The following is a 22,734-nucleotide window of genomic DNA, read 5'->3' as shown; positions in this document are numbered from 1 at the left end:
CCCAGTCATGGGGGTAAGTAAGAGAGACACTGGATCTACTACCTACCTTGCCCTCACCCAAAGAATAAGACTAGACAATGCAACATAAGTCTTATCAAAGGGAACCATGATGTGCTGCCACAGCACAGAGCTTCCTCTAGGAACAGTCAGGGAGATACGAACTGAAGTGACCTTGACATAATACTCTATCCCCATCCAAGTGGACCAAAGGTTTAGAAGGGTTTGGGCTTTGGGACAGTTGAACAAACATAATGAAGTATATTGGAGTTGACACCCAAGCCTAAACACCAGATTCACATATGTGTGACACATGCCGAATGCATAGTCTTGAGGTGGTCTCATACAATAGTTTGTAGTGTGTGTGTGTGGAATGCAACCTCTAAGGTGAGGGCAGCTGGGCAAGTTTTTCCCTTGTGCCATGGTGTTCATGTCCAAATCACTTCAGATTTTTGCAGAAGTTTGAACCTTTGGTGTCCAGATAAGGGGTATTCAGTGTCTTCGTTTGCTTTCTATTACTGTATTTAAAAAACACCATGACAAGGGGAGAAAAGGGTGTTGTGGAATATTAGTTGAGGATGTGTTACATTTGTTTATGCCGTGGAACATTTGTTTAATGATGCAAAGATGTGCTGCATTCTTTTATGCTGCATTTGTTTAACTCTGAGATGCTGTGCTGCTGTGCCTGCCCAAAACACCTGATTGGCCTAATAAAAAGCTGATTGGCCAATAGCAAGGCAGGAGAGGGATAGGCAAGGCTGCCAGGCAGAGAGAATAAATAGGAGGAGAAAAAGAGAAGAGAGAGGACCTAGACAAGGAGAAAGAGATAAGGATGTCAGGGGCCAGCCACACAGCCAGGCGCAGAATGAGAAGGAAAGAAAAGATATACAGAAATAGAAAAAGGTAAAAGCCCAGAGGCAAAAGGTAGATGGGATAATTTAAGTTAAGAAAATCTGGCTAAAAATAAGCCAAGCTAAGGCCGGGCATTCATAAGAAAGAAGAAGTCTCCATGTGATTATTTGGGAACTGGGTGGAGGGCCCCCAAAGAGTAAAGATAAAAAAAAAAAAAACAACTACAAAAGGGTTTATTTCATCTTACAGCTGGTAGTTATCATGAAGAGAAGTCAGGGCAGGAACTGAAGCAGAGGCCACAGAAGATGCTGCTCACTAGCTTGCTTCCCATGGCTCGTTAAGTCTGCTTTCTTACACAACCTGGACCACAGGCCCAGGGCTGGGCACTGTCCAAAGTGGGCCAGACCCTCTCCCAATAATCATTAATCAAGAAAATGCCTCAAGGCTTGCCTACAGGCAATCTGGTGAGGGCCTTTTCTCAACTGACATTCTTCTTCCCAGGCGAGTCTAGCACGTGTCAAGTTGACAAAAACACAATAATCAAAAACCTAAGCAGGTCCCTCAGCTTGTGACGCCATCCCACTTTTAAGAACTCACAAACCCATATGTGTTTATGAGGAGAGATATATGGCTATAATCACAGAAGAAAACTACAGAGGGAAAATACTGATCTGAAGGAGCCCTCTACAGTGGATCCAGGCTCAGCATCCATTTTATCTTCCACAGCACAGACAATGGTAAACTAAGACATTGCTGTAGTGAACAGGTTCTTTGTGTGAGAAACCGGGGAGGAAAGCAAGATGGAGCCAGACTTGGGCCACCCGGGCAGTGTCTGGCCACAAGTGCCTTCTCTGAAATCCCTGCACACACGTGGGGGCGTGGAGAGGCAGGTTGTCTGCGCTGCTTAAATGGAGCTGGCCACAGCCACAGCCGTGGCTCTGGAGCCACAGCTGGGGCACTGAGCTGCCAATCTGCTGGAGCCCGCCCAGTTTTGCAGGTTTCAGTCCACAGCCAACAGAGGGCAGCAGTCCCCTACTGAGTTCTGAGGTCCAGCCTCAGCTCGCCCCAAAGCTCTTCAAATGGTTTCAAGAGCAAAGGCTTCCGGCCAAGTGCCATTCTTCCAAACAGCTTTGGCTCCTGCTTTCTGAAACCAAGATGATGTCATCAGAGGGTTACTAGACAGGTGGAGGAGCGAGAGTCTAAACACATGAATACGTTGAAGTACTCTGAAAACAGACGCACTATTATTAACTTCAAATGCCACTTAACACTCATCTTCATATCTTCTAAGTGGCTGATGCACACAGGGACTTTCAAAGACTTCATATTTATGCACAAAGGGCACTCACTCCCCTGTGGAGTTCCCGGGGGGCGGGGGGCGCAAGTCTTACCAGCAGGCATGGAAGTGGACTTTGGGGCTGGAAGTAAACTCCTGCGTGGTGTCGTCGCATTGGAGGAAGGTGCAGGGGCTGCCCGGCCAGCTCCCTTGGGTGTGTCCTTAGAAGGCAGAGCTGGCTTCACAGGTGGCTGCTCTTCATTCCCAAAGGTCGAACCTGTGGGGGTGGGGGGCAGATCACGTGTTAATTATAAGTTCATGAAAAATGGATGGACCCACTTGCCATTCGGGCCTTCCTTCTGCATTAGAATGTGCCTTTCAGTGAGTGACCTTGAAAAGCAATCGCCTGGAAATGGATGTGGAAAAGCTCTCCCTTTAGTCAAGACCTAAACATCTGTCATTCGGACCCTCTTCAATGAAGGAATCACACAAACTGTCCTCCCATGGCACACACCTCCTTGGCTTACATGTATGTGTAACCGTGTGCTGTTGTAAGCATCAACTGGGAAGCTCATGGGGGTGGGGTGGGGCAGTGCTCTTCTGAAACAGAGTATGAGTGATGGTGGAGAGTTGGGAACACAAACACAGTCGCCCGCCGTGCGGATATTCACACAGGACGAGAGACGATCAAGTTCCCCGTGTAAAAGAGCGCAGCGTCTGCACAGACCCTCTAGCAGCTCCCGTGCCCTTTAAACCCCGCCTGGGATTTTGGTAATACCTACATGCTGATAATACAGTATGGATGCTACACAGCGTGCTGTTACGGCCAAGGCTGAGAGAGTAATGGCGAGGGACATTCTGAGGAGACGGACACAGAGACAGGGTGTAGCTGAGAGGTTTTGCTCTGCACCAGGTCAATCCACAGATGTAGAACCTACAGGTGTCCAGTGATGGATGTTACAGACATGTCTCCCTGGCCACGGAAATGTTTCCAAGATCTGGGGAACCCAGTCCATTTCACCTCCGGAAGAGGAGGCATGGGGTGGAGGTGGAGGCGGAGGGTGGGAGCAGAGACAGAAATCTTTGAGATGCACAGGGGTGTTTGGTCTCAAGGTCTCAAGCAGGACCTCAAGGTCCCCACTGCTTGCTTGCTTATTTATTTATTTGTTTGTTTGTTTGTTTATTCATTCATTCATTCATTCATTCATTCATTCATTTTTACTGAAACTCTTAAATTTTATTTTATGTGTGTTTTGCCTGCTTTATGGGTGTTCTGCCATGCATACCACACGTATGCAGTACACATAGAGACCAGGAAAGGCCATGGGATCCCCCTGAAACTGGAATTATAGATGGTTGTGTGAGCCACCCTGTGGGTGCTGGCAACTAAACCTTCATCCTCTGGAAGAGCAGCCAGGGCCTCTTAACCACTGAGCCATCTTTCCAGCCCCAGCCATACTTATTAAAAAGGCAGAAGAAATGGATGGCTAACTGCAGTTTGCTACTCCATACAGAAATAGTCTCTGTTCACAAGACAGTTTGTCACAACCAACTGCTCTGACATTCTGAGGATCCAGGAAACTGGACTATCAGCTTGTGTCAGAGTTCAATGGAAAGAGTCTGGCCCAAACCGTTCTTTTGCATCTTCTGAAACTTTTGAGAGGGTTATGTATGTGACTCTTAAAGACAATGATAAAGTTTCCTTAAGAGAGAAGTCTTCCAAACATCCCTCTGGTAGGAGGTCTGGGGCCTTATCTGCTGACTGGGAGAGGCTGAACACGCCCAGATCAGCACTCATTTGGAACACACACCCATCTGTAGGACAGAACTGCAGATGTGAAATGCAAGTGCTGACAGCTGGAAGAGGCACAAGGCACTGGAGGGAGAGACTGAATTTGTTTCCATCATTCTGAAGGGAGGGTCACAATATTTCACTCCTATCGGTCTGCATAAAAATGATGGCATCGTTAAAATGGCCTCAACATTCAAGATATTTGAAGATTACATTAAACTATCTGGAGTATGAGGTCATTGCTTTTTTCCCCCAGGGAGACCTGAGAGTCTCCTTAAAATGGATGAGACTTGTGTTGTTGTGGGAGAAAAGCCTCTTTAAGAAGGACAGATAAGGGCTGGAGAGATGGCTCAGTGGTTAAGAGCACTGGCTGCTCTCCCAGAGGTCCTGAGTTCAATTCCCAGCACCCACATGGTGGCTCACAACCATCTGTAATGAGATCCGGTGCCCTCTTATGACCTGCAAGCATATATGCAGGCAGAATACTGTATACATAATAAATAAATAAATAAATAAATCTTTGGGCTGGAGAGATGGCTCAGAGGTTAAGAGCACTGCTTGTTCTTCCAAAGGTCCTGAGTTCAATTCCCAGCAGCCACATGGTGGCTCACAACCATCTGTAATGAGATCTGGTGCCCTCTTCTGGCCTGCAGGGTTATGTGCAGGCAGAACACTGTATACATAATAAATAAATAAATCTTATTAAAAAAAAAAAAAAAGGACAGATAAGAACTTGCTCCTGCCTGAAGCAGCTGGTAGTGCACAGCTCTCTTCGGCCACCGTACACGTCTTTAAACAGTTCTAAACACAGCTAAGAGAATGTGCAGGACCTCCACAAGCCCAATGGAAGCACGAAAATTCCACAGAACGGGGTCTGCGGAGCTGGCGTCAGATAAAGAAGCAGGCAAAGTATGCCATCCAAACCCAGTGGCGGGGGTGGGGGGATGGATCTGCAGGAGAAAGACTGAGTGGGCCCAGAATTAAACAGCAATCAATCAATCCATCAGTGCCTGAATTCAGAGACATTCTAAGCAATTGTGGGGGTGTCAGAGGTAAGAGGGGCTCAGTTGCCCGAGATACTTCACAGGGAATCAGCTGACGTGTGGCCCTGCTGCCGCCATCCTAGTCTAGACAATGAAACATACGGTGGGAACTAAAATCCGGTGCACAAGCCTCACACAGTCCTTTATTTAACAATTTATCAGACATTTCTCAGGCCCAGAAATAATTTGTGGTAGCATTTGCCAAGTTCAAAAGCCCTGTGATCAAATCCTCTCGCATCTGGCATCATGTTGTTACATGCGATTTATTCAGTGAGCGCGTCAAGTTAGAGACTTGGCTGTCTTCCAGGATAGGGAGACATCGCTCCGTGTGTCGGGAAGCTACGCACTTCCCTCTGAGACCAGGCCTCTAGCACCTCAAAAAGAAGACTCGTAGGAAAACCTAATTCCATCCACCATTGGTTCGCGAGGGCTGGCAACAAACAGGCCCGCTCTTTGAGAACTGGCTTCCGCTGGTTAGTCATTAAAGATCTACATTCAGGAAGAGGAAAGCACTTGGAATTTGGAAACAACCATTGAATGCCCAAGTACTTGACAACATGCAGATGGCATTAAGCTTGTGCTCTGGAAGAATGAAAAATCAACTAGAAATGTGCTGGAGAATCCGGGCAGCTGGTGGTGACAGACCTTGCTCAGTCACCTCACTCCTTGGCGAACCGCCACTCTGGCCTGAGGTTTACAGACAGTTTATCCTCCTTGTCACCTCACCACGGGACAGCGGGAATATCACGGTTGCAGATGTGGAAGACGTCCAAGGCAAGGACATCATCGCTCACACCCGCTACATCCCTACACCGGTTCCTTCATTTATCGGGGGAATAAGAAAATTGACTTTATAGTCTACTGTGAGAATTGGAAGTTAATGCCAGGGCATTTTTTAAGTTGATGCAGGGGTCTGGAGAGATGGATCAGCAGTTAAGGGCTCTTGCAGAGGGCCAGGGTTCAGTTTCTGGCACCCATAAGGTCATTCTCAACTGCCTGTAACTCTAGTTTCAGGAGAACAGACGCCCTCTTTTGGCCCTCTTGGGTACTAGGTACACACATGGTATATGTACACACGTAGACAAACCCTTACACACAAAATAAGAAAATAAAAAAAAAAGTTTTTGCAGGAGTTAGTGCAAGACAGCACATTACTGTCCAGACACACTGTACATTTCTCTGTGTTAGTTATTAACGTGCATGTTGGCTTTCATTTCTATAGTTAGTCATTTTAATAGATCCATTTATCCAAGGAACGTGGGAAGTCTTCGAAGATTCCCATCAGATGGATGAGAGAACATGGAAAGAATAAGGGGGGAGTGGTGAGGGAAATCCAATCATCCTGTCAGGACCAGGCTAAAGAGAAGATGGGATACAATTGCTTTAATAAAATATGATGAACCACTTCACCCAGAAAATGGTGGGAATAATAACAAAATGGATCACCAATCCTACAGAAGACAAGACAGAATCAATCTCATTTCTAGTGAAACTGACTGGACAGTAAGGACATGTGCTCAGCTGCCCTCAGCATCCAGACAAACTGCTCACAGGGACTCACCCACCCAGACAGACAAGCGAATGCATATGGCATCACGGCTCTTCCATTGGGCTATCCATTCCCTGGCTATGTTACTAATCGGTTTTTAAAACTCTATCAGGCTGTGGAGTTGAGATGCTTTTCTCGGCTGGTTATCTACATTCAAGTTTTTCTTTGTTCCCTAAGATGCCCATCTACAGCATCTACCCACCTTTATTTGAAGTTTCTCTTAGTTCTTTGCATATGGCAGATGGCACTCTTTTATTTGGCTGTATATTTTCAATATTAATTGGTTTCATATTAAAATGTGACCATTTTTTTCATCGACCTTCACAAGCAGAGTCTAGAATCTCCGTGAAAAAAAACAGTGGGCCAAACCTAGGCAAGGCAAATTTTGAAAAGATCTTATTTATTTTTTCTTTTTTGTGGAGGGGTGTTTTACCTGCAAGTGTATGCATGCAGTGCTCTTGGAAGCCCAGTGTTGGATCCCCTGGAACTGGGATTGCAAATGGTTCTAAGCCACCACGTAAGAGCTGGGAACTGAACCAGGTCCTCTACAATAGCAGCCAGTGCTCTTGACTGCTGAGCGGTCTCTCCAGCCCCACCAAGACCAATTTTCAAGTCAGACTATCAAAGGTGGATGACTCAGCTTGTATCTCACACTGGAATGAACACATGGGAATGGTATCGGCTTCAAGATAAGAGATCAATGAAACAGAACAGCTCAGAGGCGAAGCTTCAGAGGGCAGAGAGTGGATATGTGCTCGTCAGGCCTTTTCCTTTAGTCCTGGATGGGAACTTAACTACATTCTCCATCCTCCCTGCTGACCCCTGTGACTGAGTTCTAGCAAATGGGTTGAAGGCCATAAATGACGCCCCTCTATCTCAGGCATGGTCCCTATGTTCCTCCCATGAACACTGTATTGTGCCCCATCTACCAGCTGAATGTCTCTTGAGTACTCACAATCCCTGTGTTAGATGACTTAGAAGCCTAGCAATTGACCCCGGGCCTTCGGATGCATGTGCACCCACACACACGCAAATGTGCATACACAGACATACACATCATACACATGAGAAAGAAGAAAAAAAAAACAGATGAATTAGGCATAATAAAAGTAACATTTAAAACCATCTGTGTTTTAAAGACGAAAAGACAACCTACAGAATTAAAGGTCAGCTGAAGGTCTAGTATACACAGTATATACTTATAAACTGAGCAACAGAAAGACATTCAATCTAATTTAAAGATGAGCACAGGCTTTAAACAGGCACTTCTCCAGAGAAGACATGTAAGTGGCCAGTCATCACCCAGAAAAGGATGCCACAGCCACCGGGGAAAGGCAGGGCCAACCACAACAAGGCATCGCTGCTCATCTACTAGAAGCAGGGCCACGGCTCAGTCAGTATAATGCTGGCACAAGCGTAAGGGCCTGGGTTCAGATCCGGTGTGGCACGTGTCTGTAATCCCAACACAGGGAGCTGGGGGACAGAGACCTGTGCATCAGGAAGGCTGGCTGGTCCCTAGCTGAACCCGTGAGCTTCAGGCTCAGCAGTGAAGCTACATTTCTAAAAATAAGGTGGAGAGGGATATAGTGAAACACCCAGCAACAACCTCTGGCTTTCACACACACACACACACACACACACACACACACACACACACACACACACACACTAGAACAGTTATAATAAAAAGTATAGACAGATGTGGCCACTGGATTGTAAAGCAAAGCTTTGGGAAGCAGTTTGTCATCCTTTCAAAATGTGGAAAAATCCAAATGCTCATCAACAATGAATGGAAGAAAAAATGGTATATCTAGACAATGGAATATTAGTCGGCTGCCACCGGAAGGACTGGAAGGCTGGCATGTGTCACTACAGTGAGCTTTGAAGACACCGTGCTAAGTGAAAGAACCCAGATATAAAGGGGCAGATGCTATACGGCTCCGTTTACTCAAAATGTCCAGAATAGGTCACGTGAGGAGCGAAATGGGGAGTGGCCACTGACAGGGGTGGAGTATCTTTGGGGGAACGAATTAGAGCTTTTGCTTTATATCCTTGTGAATATACTAGATCCATTGGGTTGTACATTTTGAAGGGTACAATTTACGGTGTTTGAATTATATCTCAATGAAAAAGATCTATTCTGGTGTTCCCTCGTCTAGAGATCCAGTTCTGTGTCCTGTGCCCTTCATGGAAGCTACAGGGGATCCCAACTAGCTTGCCTTGGCTTCTTCCACCTCCTGGTGGTACAGGACACAAAAGAAGAATGACCCTCAGGCCCCTGCACATTCCCTCAGCCCTCCTGGCATCCCTGAGTCCTGTAACCCTCCTCATCCACCCCTCCCAATGAGCATGGTTACGAGCCACTCTGGCCTACCATGACTACCATGGTCTGGATGTGCTCTTCCTAACTCAGGCGCTGCCTATGGAAAGAGGCCTTTGGAGTGACTGAGCACGAGGTTATGAATGGAGTTAATATTATATGACAGATCCTGCTGCCTTGGTGCGTTATCCTTCCATGGTCTGCAGTGTGAGGATGTAGTGCATCCCCACTGTGGATGCCAAGACAGCCCAAAGGCTGAATATTGGACTTACTGGGGTCCAGAATTTCTACTCCGTGGTATTTGGTTATAGCAGCATAGAGCAAGGCATTCAGGCTCAGATCAGGAAAGTCTACACACAAGCAAAGCTTTTGTATAATTCTGGGCACTGGGAAGAATAATAGAAGATTCCTGGGATATTCGATATCACCCTAAAGAGTATGGAGTGATGCCTCATCAGCAGATGTCAGGTTGAAACTTGAGGACTGTCATCTACACTCAATGCTCTTCTCCATTCTTCACCTACTGGGAAGGCCAATAAAGCTGAATTTTCAAAAGAAGAATTGATTATGCAGGAGGGGGCAGAAAGATTGTAAGAGCCCGAGGACCAGGAAGTCTGACCTGAGACTGTGTCTCCTGGAAATGCAAGGGAAGCTAGAGTCACAGTACCTCAACTATATGGCTGCCTCAACAAGCTCTGCACAAAGCCCTCACCACCAGACAAGCTAACAGGGAAGGGGGCAAACCTCACAGGGCCCCACCCCTGGACAAAGACCTACAGACAACTCCTGACTTCTGAGAGAGGGAGAATTAGCCTCTCCTGGGGAGGAGCCCCCGACTCGACTACCAAGTGACTCAGCAGATTGTATTTGTGTGTGTGTGTGTGTGTGTGTGTGTGTGTGTGTGTGTAACAGTAATAACCAAAGAAAAGGAGGTGACGAATTTGAGAGGGAGTCGGGGAAGCAGGGTAGGAGTTAGAGGGAGGAGAGAAATGATATAATTATATTTTGATTTTTTAAAATTTCAACAAAAGAGGAGCTGAGAGCAAAGAGGGACAAAACTAACCAGAGCAAAATGAACTTCTCACAGAAAGGGGAAGCTGTAGAAAAAGGCAGAAAATTATTAATAATGTAAACGCACGATAGCAAACTCTAAGAAACATGTTTTATTGATTCTGAATATTTACGCCAAGTAGCATGATTAAGCTACTCTCTTGGTGGACTCTTTTAGAACTATTCCCAGGCAATCAAGCTGCATAATGTTCTGGGTGCATGATTAACCAACTGATGCATATTTCATTCATTTAATGGCATTTATAACTTGGTGACAAAATTCAGCTTAATTATTAAAGTACTAACTGAATGTTTCATATCCTGCCTTCTGCATATTTTAATGTATGTGCTGTGGCTGGCATGTGGAAAATCCCTCACAGGATCATATGGGAAAGCCTAGATCTCCAGCTGGTGGCACTCTTTTGAGAGGTTCTAAAACTTTAGGAGGTGGGACTTAGCCACAGGAAGGTCACCGGGGGCAGATCCTTGTATGTTATTCTCAGTCTCTTCTTACCATCCTGTCTGCTTCCACCACCAATATGTTCTTCCAAAGGACATGGGGCCAAGTAATTGTGGAATAAAGCTCTTTGAAACCATTAGCCAAAATAAAACCTTCCTTGTGATGTGTCAAGTAGACAACTAACGCACTGTGTGTGTGTGTGTGTGTGTGTGTGTGTGTGTATGCATGCATGTGTACATCTGTCTCATACTAAAGGGTGAAGATGAACTAGAGGTGTCGTTGAACAAACACAGACAGCTGTTAGTATTATGCGACCATGTGTATCAACTTCTTTTCCCGTGGCTGTGACAGAATACGTGCCTGAAGCAACCTAAGGAAGGAGATATAGAGTCTCATGGTGGGGAAGGCATGGAGGCTGAAGTGGCTGAGTCCATGGTGTGAGAGCTCACGGCTTACACATGCATGTCTTTGTGGACTTAATTCATAGTATCCAGGCCAGGACCAGAAGCAGCTATTACATTCAACACCTACCCCTAGCAGCCTACATCTGCTAGGTAGGTCACAGTTCCAGAGGTACTCAGACAATTCCTCTAGCTGGGAACTAAGGTTCAAATTCATGAGCTCGTGATAGACCTTTTACATTCACCCTATAACATTCCACCGTTGGGCTCTGTAAGTTCATAGCTATCCTGTAATGTGAAATGCACTGTGTCCAACTACAGGGGGTCTCATAGATTGGTTTTTAAAGGTTTGTTTATTTTTACTTAATGGGTATCGGTGTCTTTACCCGCATGTATGTATGTATCTCCTCCACTGTATGTGCAGTACCCAGGAGGGTCTGAAGAGGGCGTTGGATCCCTTGGAGCTGGAGTTACCATTCATTGTGAGCCACTATGTGGGGTCTGGGAATCAAATCAGGTCCTTTGCAAGTGCAACAGTGCTCTTAACCCCATGGTCACATAGATGGCCCTGGTTGATTGCTGAATTACAGAACAAAACAAATCCACATGAACATTAGTGATATATATATATATATATATATATATATATTATATATATATATATATATTTGAAAGGGGGAGGGTGAAGAGGGATTGGAGGGAGGCGAAGAGTGGCCAATAAGGAAGACGCACATATGTGAAATCGTAAATAATAATAATAATAATAATAATAATAATAATAATAATACCTAGAGTGTTTAAATTCAGGAAGAGTGGCCAGCATGGAAGACACACGTATGTGAAGTTGTAAATAATAATACCTAGAGTAATAACACTTAGAGTGTTTAAATTCAGGAAGAGAGTCAGCGGCACAAACACAAACTTCTGTAGCTACATTGGCCATGCCCAGGGGTCAAGGTGACATCTCGTGAGCTTGAATGAGCTTGGTCGGCCTCAGCCTTGTTGTCTCCACTGCCTGCCTCCTGCAACCTCACCAGTCACAGGAGCAATCGTAGACAGTAGGATTTGGCCCCCATGGCTTCTGGTCCTACCTTACATGAGAAAGTAGTTGAGAAACACCTGGTGTCTACATGAATCAAGTACTGGATGCAAATCTGTCCTGCAGGACACTGTGTCCTGTCACAGCCATGTCTTTTCCTCAGGGTCCCTTAAAGGTTCACATTTTCCCCAGCATGGACTCATGCTTTTCCTGGCACTTCCCATGGACTCATGCAATCATGAATAAGGCATGAGCACTATAGCCTGTTGGTTTTGGAAGTATTTTCAAAAGATTCAAACTAATCCACACAACGGTAGGAATCAGAACTAGGGCTGGGGCTGGCGCTCAGTGGTAGAACACTTGCCTAGCAGGTAGAGAGTCTCAGGTTTGCTCTCCCTGGTACAGAAGAATGATTTCTAAAGAGCTTCCCAAAATTCAGTGAGCTTTGCTGGCGCCCATGTGTCTCCAGCTCAGGTGCCTCCAGCTCGCCCAATTCTTTTCTCACATGCTAGACTTCTGCTCCTACTTTAGGCTCACCTCCTGCGTCAGTGTCTGGACTCGGCAGTCTCAGAGGCTAAGCACAAACATCGCCTTGACCTCGTCCCATACACGCTGAAGTTAAACTGTTTCATTAAGAGGATCACACACCAAGACCAGGCTGGATGCATGCAATGAATGTCACACACAAGAGGACTCAAGGACACACCACACCGGCCATCTCAATAATGGCAGAAAAGGCCTGGGACAAGGTCAATATTCCTTCACAATAGCAGTCCTGGAAAGGTAGGGTAGAGGGACCACCTCGTCATCATAGAGGCTGTGTATGTCAGGTATTACACAAAATGGGCAAAAGAGCAAAGGATTCCGCCTACAATCTGAAACAAGATGAGCACGCTCATTCCCTCCACCTTATTCCACAGAGTGTTCAAAGTCTCAGAGGAGCAGAATGAGAGAAAAAGTTAAAAACAGAAAAGGAAAAAGGCAAACTATGCCCGTTGGCAGGTCACTTGATCCTATACTTACAACACCCTGAAAGCCTCTGCCAGAAGATTCTAGAACTGATAAGCACTTGCAGCAAAATACTAGGGAAGAAATCAATGTAGACACACAGTAACCTTTCTATATTCCAACAACAAACTTGCTGAAAAAGAGACCAGGATGAAAACTCCAGTAGCAACAGTGTCAAAAATGAACCACCTAGAAATAACCCTATCTAAGGGAGTGGGAAACCTCACAGTGAAAACCTTAAGATACAGAATAAAGAATCTGAAGAAGACATTAAAAGATGGAGAGGCTGCCCACGGATGGGTACAGGTAATACGGTGAAAATGTTACTCAAAGTAGTACAGGCATTCAGTGCCATTCCTTTCAAAATGCCAATGAAATTCCCACAGAAATAAACAACAGTAATAACAAACAATCTAAAAATATTCTACCTTTCTACAAAAGCACACAAGACTCAAAAAGCCTCAGCAGAAAGGACACCACCAAAGGCCTTAAACACTTGGCCTCAAATTATACTGTAGAGCTATAGTCACAGAACCAGGATGGTACCGGCTCAAGACAGACACATGGGGCAGTGAGAATATAGTCCAAGCCCCAGATGTAAAGCCCCAGATGTAACCCACACAGCTGCAGCCGCCTCAGTGTTTGCAAAGACGCCAAAGTCAGAAATTGAGAAAAGACAGGCTCATTTACACGTGGTATTGGGAAAACAGTTTCCACACACAGAGGAATGAACCTAGCATTTGTGTTCTCTCTCTCTCTCTCTCTCTCTCTCTCTCTCTCTCTCTCTCTCTCTCTCTCTCTCTCTCTCTCTCCTTCCCAAAGAAAACAACTCAAAATGGATCAAAGACCTTAACCTATGGCCTGAACTCTTCTGAAACTCCTAGAGGAAAACACAGGTCAACTATATCAAGGTAGAGGCACAAGCCAGGCAACAATCTCCCCAAACTGACGACATCAGACCAAAACAAAAAACTTCTTCACAGCAAAGAAGCAATCATCACACTGAAGAGGAAGCCACAGCTCCGTAGGAGGTCTTTCCCATCTCTACATCTTTCACAGGATTAGGGCACAGGACCTAGAAAGGACTCTAAAATTTCCACACCAGATAATGGATTCAATCAATCAACAGGCAAATGAATTGGACAGACAGTTGTAAAAAGAAGAAATTCAAGAGCAATGAAAGTGTCCAATACTCATAGCCATTAGGGAAATGCAAATTCAAACTGCATGGAGGCCCTATCTTAGCCTTAGCGTAGGTATTGCTAAGAAAGCAAACCAACAAATGCTGGCGTGGGAAAAAGCATGCTGGTGGGGGTGTAAATGTGTGTGCTTCCACTGGGGGGATCAGTAGGGAGGCTCCTCACAAAACTAAAAGCTCTTCCGATACGACCCAGCGAGACCGGTATGCACGTGACGAATTCTAAGTCAGCACAGTGCAGAGACACGTGAACATCCACACTCCCTGCACCATCCTAGATGGTCAAATACAGAACCAGTTAATCCATCGACAGGTTAGTAGATAAAGAAAATGCAGCAGGTATACACAATGAGTGTTATTCAGCCATATGAAAAAACGAAATCTGTCACAAGTAAGTTGTAAAAGAACTACATTTATCAGCCTTTTGGAATAACAACAGCAAGCAGAGGATGGACTATTTGGGGTACAGGAGGTGAGCAGTGATGGTGGAGAAGGGACTAGTGGAGGGCAGACATAAGGTATAATGCTACATGTGTGTGCCAATGTCATAAGGAAACCTACTACTCTATATACTAACTATAAAATTAATTACAGGAAAATAAAAACAAAGTAAAGGTGCCCAGTGCACTTCCGGGTACACCCGTATTGCAGAAGTGGCCAGCCAGGCTTCCATATGCTCAGGAAGCCAGCATGGAGCCTCATGCAAAGCCTGTCAGAATAAATGTTCTGCCTGCCATCCTTCGTGGGCTGGATCTCCCCAGCCTTCCTATCTTTCCCAGAGGAAGAGGAGGCTGGTTGTAAAGAGGAAGCACTGAGAAGTGGTTCTCTCTCTGTCCATCTTTCCCCATCCTAACAAGAAGAGGATCCCACGGCAGCTCCATTCTCCTTCACTTAGCGTGAACATTAACATCTCACCAGGCTAGAAAGTAGCCTCAGAGCCTTCTTCCACACAGAATTCTAGGTGTGCAGAAAATGATGTCCACCTGAAGACCAGAGGCCATTAACCCATCCATCCAAGGTCCTCATGAGGTCTAAGACACACCTGCATCAGCAGGTGCCAGTTAGGACAAAAAAATCCCTCTGTGTCCAGGAGAATGTGCTGAACTCCTGTAGGGTCCAGGCTCCTGAGCTCCCCTACATACAAGGTGAGATCAAGGCCTTTAATGGCCAGATCCTAAGAATGCCAGGCAGGACCGTTAGTTATAAAACCCACACTCTATCTCAAGGCAAAGCCTGAAAGTCGTGGCTTTTACAAAGGCACTCTGCCATAGGGTTAATCAGAGGACTAAGCAAAAGACACACAAGTACTTTGTGGAGGACCCAGGACTCGATGAATGTTGAATGTCAAACCAATCCAGTGTCGCATTGTGAGTACTTAATCAGTACTCTGTGGTGCGAGTGTGGTGCTTACTCACTGCAACTCTCGATGAGGCTTAATTCTTCACTCTAGCAGCACTGGGGGTGGCCTGGAGGGAGGTGTCTGGCTCACAGGGCTAGAGAGAGCCCTCACAGGGCGATCACTGGTTTTCTATCAGAATGGCCTCGCTGCTGCCGGAGTTTGGCCCCTTTTCTCTCTCATCCTGGTCCTGTTTGCCTGTTGGCTTTTCTGTCACACACACACACCATAGTGCCAGCCCTCACTACAAGGTGAGCAGGTGTCAGGCATGCCAAGATCCCTTGGCTTTCCGAAGCGTGAGTTCACACAGACCTCTTTTCTTTAGAAATTACTCAGCCCCCGGCATTCCGTCATAGCAGACTAACAGCGTTCCTTTGTGGGGTATCAAAACTATTCAAATAAAGACGGCTGGTTGCCAAAGGAAGCAAAGATGGGGTGGCGCTTATATGACTCTCTCTGTCATAGAAGCACTCACAGAGGGTCAGTGCTAGCATCTCCAAACCCAGGACTTTTGAATTCTTTGCACACAAGTGACTCAAAGCTCTCCTCTGCTCTGGTAAATTCTCTTTAGCATCTGTCAAGCCACTTTCACAAAGACAAGGACATGGTCTAATATTGATGGAGGTTAGGGTCTAAAGAGACCGAGGGCTAATAAGATCCATCAAGAGATCTTTGTGTAATTAAAGCAACTGCATCCCATCCCTCTTCTATATCAATTACACTCACTATAGTAAATCCCTTCTCTCTTTCTTAAAGCCTAAGTGACTCATTACCCACTAACATCCCTACTTGGGCTCTTCATCGTGTGACTCCTCAGTAGGTAGTATCTTGGGGAGATATTGACACTGTAACATTTTAATTGTATGCTTGATATGGGAGTTCTTAAAAGATAAGATCATATGATTTGAATTCAATTTAAATTCTGCTGAAGGTATTAACATGGTGTATGAAATTACAGAAATGATCAAGGGCTTTTATACAGCAGTTCTTATTAAAAGAGCTGTGAGAAAGTTGGGCATCTGATTTCTGGTCTACATTTTTTTTACAGATCTATTTAATTAGTCATTTTGAGACATCTGAGGTATTCATGGATTTATTCCACACCGGACCCTTTTTGTGAGCCCTAATTTGGCAGCAAACTCCACTGGGATCTTGAGAAATCAATCAAGTATTAAAAAGTAGGTCATTGTGACTAAGCCACAAGCCCTCCCCCATGTAAGTACAGATACCTCAGCTGCCAGGACCCTGGTTATTCCATCAAGGTGAGATTTATTTTTTATGATGTATTTATTATTTTTATGTATATGTATGTGCCTAGGTAAGTTTATATGTACCATGTGCATGCAGTGCCCAAAGAGACCAGAAGAGGGCATCAGATCCCCTAGAATTGGAGTTAGAGGTGGTTGTGGGCCACCATGTGGGTGCTGGAAACCAAATGCAGGTCCTCTACAAGAGCAATAATCTCTCTTAACTGCTGAGCCTTCTCTCCAGCCCTGAGATGAAGTTCTTGTGAAAAGAGTGGCCTATTTAGAAGCCTCTGGGAAATACGAAACCTTAAAGGGGAGATGGCGAGAATCTGAACAGCCTCCTAGGAAATGAACACCATATTGATTTTATGTAGGTGTGTCAGATGGCAAATCAAAATAGCACTTCTCCCTTGAACTCTAAGCAGTATCTTCTTCTGCTCCTCATTTCTAGAACATTCCATCTCTTCCCTTAGAGTCTCTGGAGATGGTTACCTTCACTTCCTCTTTCAGAACACCGGCCATTATTCTCTACACAGGTGGAGGACTCGCATTTATTCCCAGCATCTCTCAATACTAGCTGCATCTTGGACCAACCAGGACACGTTGTTCCGTGCATTCCAGGATGTTTGTCGGTTGCCCTGGCTTCTCCCCAACTGAGAGCCACTGGTGAAATGAAGGACTGTACTTGTGCTGGTCTAAAATGAACGCGATAGCACAGAAAAACCTGCATGGCTGGCATTCCAGATAAAAGCACTCACTCATTTTTAGGTTAATGCGTTGGACAGAGAGGAACTGGATAAATACACCTTCTCAATATTGACACCATGTAATAGCTATTCAGAAACGGAGGCTCCTTGCTTCTCATAGTTATGACTCTGCTCAGAGCCAACCAGAAGCTAGAAAACTGGGCAGAAATATTCCAAGCCCCTGAGAGCTGAATCATGCTCCAATAAAAGGTATCTCACTAACATGAATAACAACTATATCAGGGATCCTGCAAAAGTTGGGGGGGGGTGCTACAGAAGCAATTGACATCACAGTTTAGAGGAGACGGTGATGGATGATGATGTGTAGGGAACAGGAGCGACTGTGTTATAAGAAGCAGGTTGCTCCTCTTGAGTGCCAACAGGGTTAACAACCTCTTGGGGCCATCCAGAATGGATATGGCAATCAACGGTATGGGCTGGCTGAGACTGTTTCATTATATATCCTCTGTCCCCTGCTCCAACACTCCCTGTGCTTAAACCTAAAACTCACATCAGCATCCGAAAGACAGACTTGGGAGTCATGAGGACCCTTTTATCTACTCTGCTGCTCAACATGCCACATCAATTAAATCTCCTTTCTCTGTTTTTCACCCAAAAAGGAAAAAAAATCACGTGCCTGTTATCTGATCCATGGTAAGTACTAAAGGAATGGCGGACCCTTGAGCAAGCCCCAGATCTCATAGCTGTGGCTTGCAGATGCAGTTGCTCTTTTGAGAGAGGAATTTCTGATAGCTGATGGGCCCCCTCCACCCTTGTCAATCAGTAAAGCTAGGGGTGGGGTCTGGATCGCAACCATCATCCGTTCACGATCATCACAGGAGACCATCATCAGTTCACAACTATCCCAGGCAACCATCATCGTTCACGATCATCACAGGTGACCATCATCAGTTCATGATCATCCCAGGCAACCATCATCCATTCACGATCATCCCAGGTGACCATCATCAGTTCACGATCATCACAGGAGACCATCATCCGTTCACGATCATCCCAGGCATTTAGTCTGTCACATGGAATCAAGCCGTATCTGCACTGTCCCTTGACAATTATCATAAAGACGCACGAGCTTTGTAGCCCTCACATATGACTCTAAATTTGATGAGAAAGAGGCCAAGGCTCAGGTTTATCACTTTCTGTAAGGAAATCCCCCAAGGAAGGAGCCAGCTCCCTCAGCAGGAGCCTTGGGGGCAGACTGCCAGGTCCCCTGATTTGTGGCTGTGATGTGGAGGGGTCCTGGGGCTCCTCGCTTCCTAGGGACCCTCATTGCCCTCTTCATCTGCTTCCTCTGGGACTCCTCCAACAAGATCAAAGCACTATGCTGGCCAAGGCCTCGCCTGCCCCACAGGAAAGTGCGAGGCAGAGCCCACATCAGCATCTCCTCTCCGCCTCTCAGGCCCAGGATTGGACAGCGCAGGTTTTTTTTTTCTTTCACCTCTTTTTTTTTTTTTCACTGTTAAAGAAAAATCCCAACAGCGGGGGAATGTTTGTCAATGGGAAATGATTATCAGTTAGGGCATTTAACACTCACAGATGAGAGTTTCTCCTCTAAAGCATTTTAATTGATGCCATTAGTCTGAATGCACGGCTAGAGTTGACACAAAGGCTTGCCTTGACTAAGGGACAGTCGCTGTGGGCCAGGTAGGTGGGAGGGGTAATTGCTATGTCCCAGCTGGACAGCAAGTCACAATGGCAGAGTGTACCCGAACGACCAGCCTGCAGCCTGTGGGCCTAAGCAGAAATGGAATAAATTGTTCTCTAAAATATTTATGAAATGCAACATCTGCCTGGGCCTGCTTTCCTAAGGAGACTTCTGGTGGTGCGAGGGAGCTGAGAGGAATGAAAACCTAGCCTACTCCAAGGAAGGAAATGTTTATTTGAAATAATGGCAGATTGTGCACATCCATGTGGGCCTACATTGGCGCCCCCCTGGTGGACACACCTCACAATGCCCCAGACTGTGAATAGGATGAACTTCATTCCTGAGTTAAGTTCGGTGGCTCAGGTGACTTAAAAAGGAGAATGTTCCATAATCATATGATCCTTTTTTTTTTTTTTTTTTTTTTTTTTTTTTTTTTTTTGTTTGTTTGTTTGTTTCTCGAGACAGGGTTTCTCTGTATAGTTTTGGTGCCTGTCCTGGATCTCGTTCTGTAGACCAGGCTGGCCTCAAACTCACAGAGATCCGCCTGGCTCTGCCTCCCGAGTACTGGGATTAAAGGCATGTGCCACCACTGCCCGGCCTCATATGATCGTTTTAAGGACAGATGAGAATGCTGGAGATTCAAAACATAGGAGGAACTAAACTAGCTTGAAGGCTAGGAGGTAAGGGTGGGTACCCAGCCTCTAGCTGCAGAGAGCCCTCCCTGGACTCCTGTCAAGCAATGGGTCCTCTATCCTATGACCCCAAGCAGTGAATTCTGACAACAATGAACTCATAAGTAGATTCTGCCCCAGATGCTGGAGCTGAGATTTCAGCCCAGCCAAAGCTTTCAGACTTAGGGCAGAGAACTGACCTCTGCCACATGTAAGCTAATAAGTAGGTGACTTAGGCCCTGAGGTGTGCGGGGATGGACTGGATGACAAAAGGACCTCTAAAGACTCCATGTGGCCAGGCGGCGGTGGCGCACGCCTTTAATCCCAGCACTCAGGAGGCAGAGGCAGGCGAATCTCTGTGAGTTTGAAGCCAGCCTGGTCTACAGAGCGAGATCCAGGACAGGCTCCAAAGCTACATAGAGAAACCCTGTCTCGAAAAAAAAAAAAAACAAGCAAGCAAGCAAACAAACAAACCCCAAACCAAACAAACAGAAAAAGACTCCGTGCACATCAACTATGTATGCATTACCAGTGCTGGTCCAGCATGGTGTAGGGCATGTTGGTCTCCAGGGACAAGGAGCTGTCCAGCAGAAAGGATACCCTAAGAACATAGCTCACCATAGTCCAGACGGCACAGAAAGCCATCTCCTTAGTAAATTCACAACATTTCATGAAGATGCCCTGAGAGAAATGCCAGGATCTTTCTGAACAGAAATGTCCAGATCTTTAAAATGGGTTCTGGTTAAAAATCAAGAGAAATAAACATGTCTCGGAGGCCTTGACACACAGTAGGTGTTCGATAAATACTACCACTGTAGTACATTTGTATTACTATAACAAATACTGGGGGGCAAATCAACTTTAAAAAGTGGGAAGTTGATTTTTAACTCATATGGGAGGTTTCAGGCCATGACCAGTCTGCTTTGAGCCCATGGCAGCAAAACACATCACAGGAGCACGTGGTGGAAACTGGTTCATCTCGTGGTTGGGTGCAAAACAAGAAAGAGAAAGAGCAAAGACCCACTATCCCTTTTGGGGGTATGTGCCCCCCTCCCTGACGCCAATGACCCAGGAACTTTCATTACACACCATCTCTCCAAATAGAAGGGCCTTTGCTGAGTGCATGCCTCCATAAATTCCGGCAACCCGCACAGTCCTCTCTGCTCCATTCACAGAAGCAGAACTGAGGCTGAGTGAGTGATGTGGGTCTGCCTGGGTTACAGAGGCAGCGTTCAGGGCTGGGATTCAAATCTGAGTCTGTCTGATTCTAAGAGAGAGCTTCCCAGAGTTAGCAGAGGCGCTGGAGAGATGGCACGGGGGTTAAGGGAACTTCCTGCTCTAGCAGAGGACCCGGGTTCAGTTCCCAGTACTCACACTGGGAGACTCACAAATGCCTGTGACTCCAGTTCCAGGGGATCTGATGCCCTCTGCTGGCCTCCATGGGCACCTGTATGCAAGTGATGCACATAAACTCATACAGAGACACATACATACAAATACACACAGAGACACACAAAGACACAGACACAGACACACACACAGACACACAGACACACACACACACACACACACACACACACACACTTGAGTTACTGGAGCTGGCCTAGAAGCTGATGGCTTCTCCTGCATCCGAATGGCCCAGCATCTGGTTTGTTACTAGCTTCTCCTTCTAGAGATGGCTGTCACCTCAACATCAGCACCAGGTCTGCCCCACTGACAGCTGCATGCGCCTACACACTACAGAGAAGTGCTCCATCTCCTACCATCCTCGATTCAGTATGCACAAGTAATGGACATTTAAATCGTAAGGAGAAAGGCTTAGGATTTTTCGTGTGGTCCTTAGAGATGCTGTGAACCCAGTTGTTTCTTAGGATTACTTTGTGGGTCCCTCCCTGCCAGACAACTCCAGCATGAATGGTGGTACTAATGACCAAAGGAAATTAGAGCCCATACTTTGTCTTCCCCAACTTTCTTACGATTTTCTTCTGTAGATTTCATCAGCTCACCCATTCATCAGCTCCCAGGTTTACCAGATGTCCCCAGTGAGAGAGGCACACTCCTGAGTGCCTCTGCAAATTCTGATAACTGATAAGGGAAGTCACTTTAGTTTTACATGGAGATAGTCAGAATTTTAATTCCAGGTACAGGTGGGCCCTGCTAATAGAAACTCACTAGACTGTGAGGCCAATCCTTATTTGTCTGACATGGGGAAGCTCCACATTAATATCAACAAGGGTCAAGGCTCATCAAGTCCCTTCCTTGCCCTTCCCCCATCAGGGCCCTTCTGTCTCCCACTGCTCAGAACCCACTTTGGTTGGTTCTGCTTACACCTGCCTTCAGCCCTGTGGGGTGTGATTACAGAGGCTGCATTTGGGAACCCCACCTGCATGCTCCACAGGGGAAGATCATTTTGCTGGTACGCGGGGAATACTCAGAATACAGTTTCCAGGGCACCTTGCATTCAAATAAGCAATTCAGGAAACAGTTCTTTGAAAAGCAATGGCGTGGCATTATAGTTTTAAAAGCACGGAGAAGGTTTGGAGACCATGAGAGGGGAAGCGAGGACTCTGGCCATCCACGCCGGGGAGCAGCGTTGCTGGCTCCGTTCCAGATGTTAGGCATTTCTGGATCAGGCACACGAAAAGCTGTAAACCTGCAGGATGAGATGAGGCGGAGGTAATGTGAGCTGGCAGTGTTTTCCTGTTTCTGTGAAGTGGCCCTTTATTTTCTTGTCCTAGGCAGGAATCACTGATGCAAACAGAAAGCTAAGTGGCTCAGAGGCTTGGGAGATGAGAGGTGCTTTCTTCCAAACTGAGATAGGACTGGGGAAATCTTCCCCCTGTGTGCTGATGGATGCTTTTCAGCAAGGAAATCCCACTACTATGTAAATAAAACAGAGTGGATCAAGCAGATTCCTCGTGCCTGGCTTCCCCACTTTCCAAGTCCCAAAGCTCAATGCCAAAAGGACTGGCTTCTGTTCTGCACCCCGGTATGACAAGACAACCTGACTGTCAGATCCCAACAGT

General features: G+C 46.1%; 1 protein-coding gene across 2 annotated transcripts in view; it reads right to left on the bottom strand.

Moving 5' to 3' along the window:
* Mtus2 (microtubule associated scaffold protein 2) overlaps positions 1 to 22,734 on the bottom strand; it is a 249,149-nt gene that overhangs the window by 112,272 nt on the left and 114,143 nt on the right. For both annotated transcript variants that reach the window (XM_028878051.2, XM_037198378.1), the window contains one exon: positions 2,241 to 2,402. In XM_028878051.2, the coding sequence (XP_028733884.1) occupies positions 2,241 to 2,402 (162 nt within the window). The remainder of the gene's footprint in view (positions 1 to 2,240; positions 2,403 to 22,734) is intronic.

Source organism: Peromyscus leucopus, chromosome 23 (assembly GCF_004664715.2).
Source record: "Peromyscus leucopus breed LL Stock chromosome 23, UCI_PerLeu_2.1, whole genome shotgun sequence".
Classification (NCBI taxonomy): domain Eukaryota; kingdom Metazoa; phylum Chordata; class Mammalia; order Rodentia; family Cricetidae; genus Peromyscus; species Peromyscus leucopus.
This window is presented reverse-complemented; position numbering and strand designations above follow the sequence as displayed.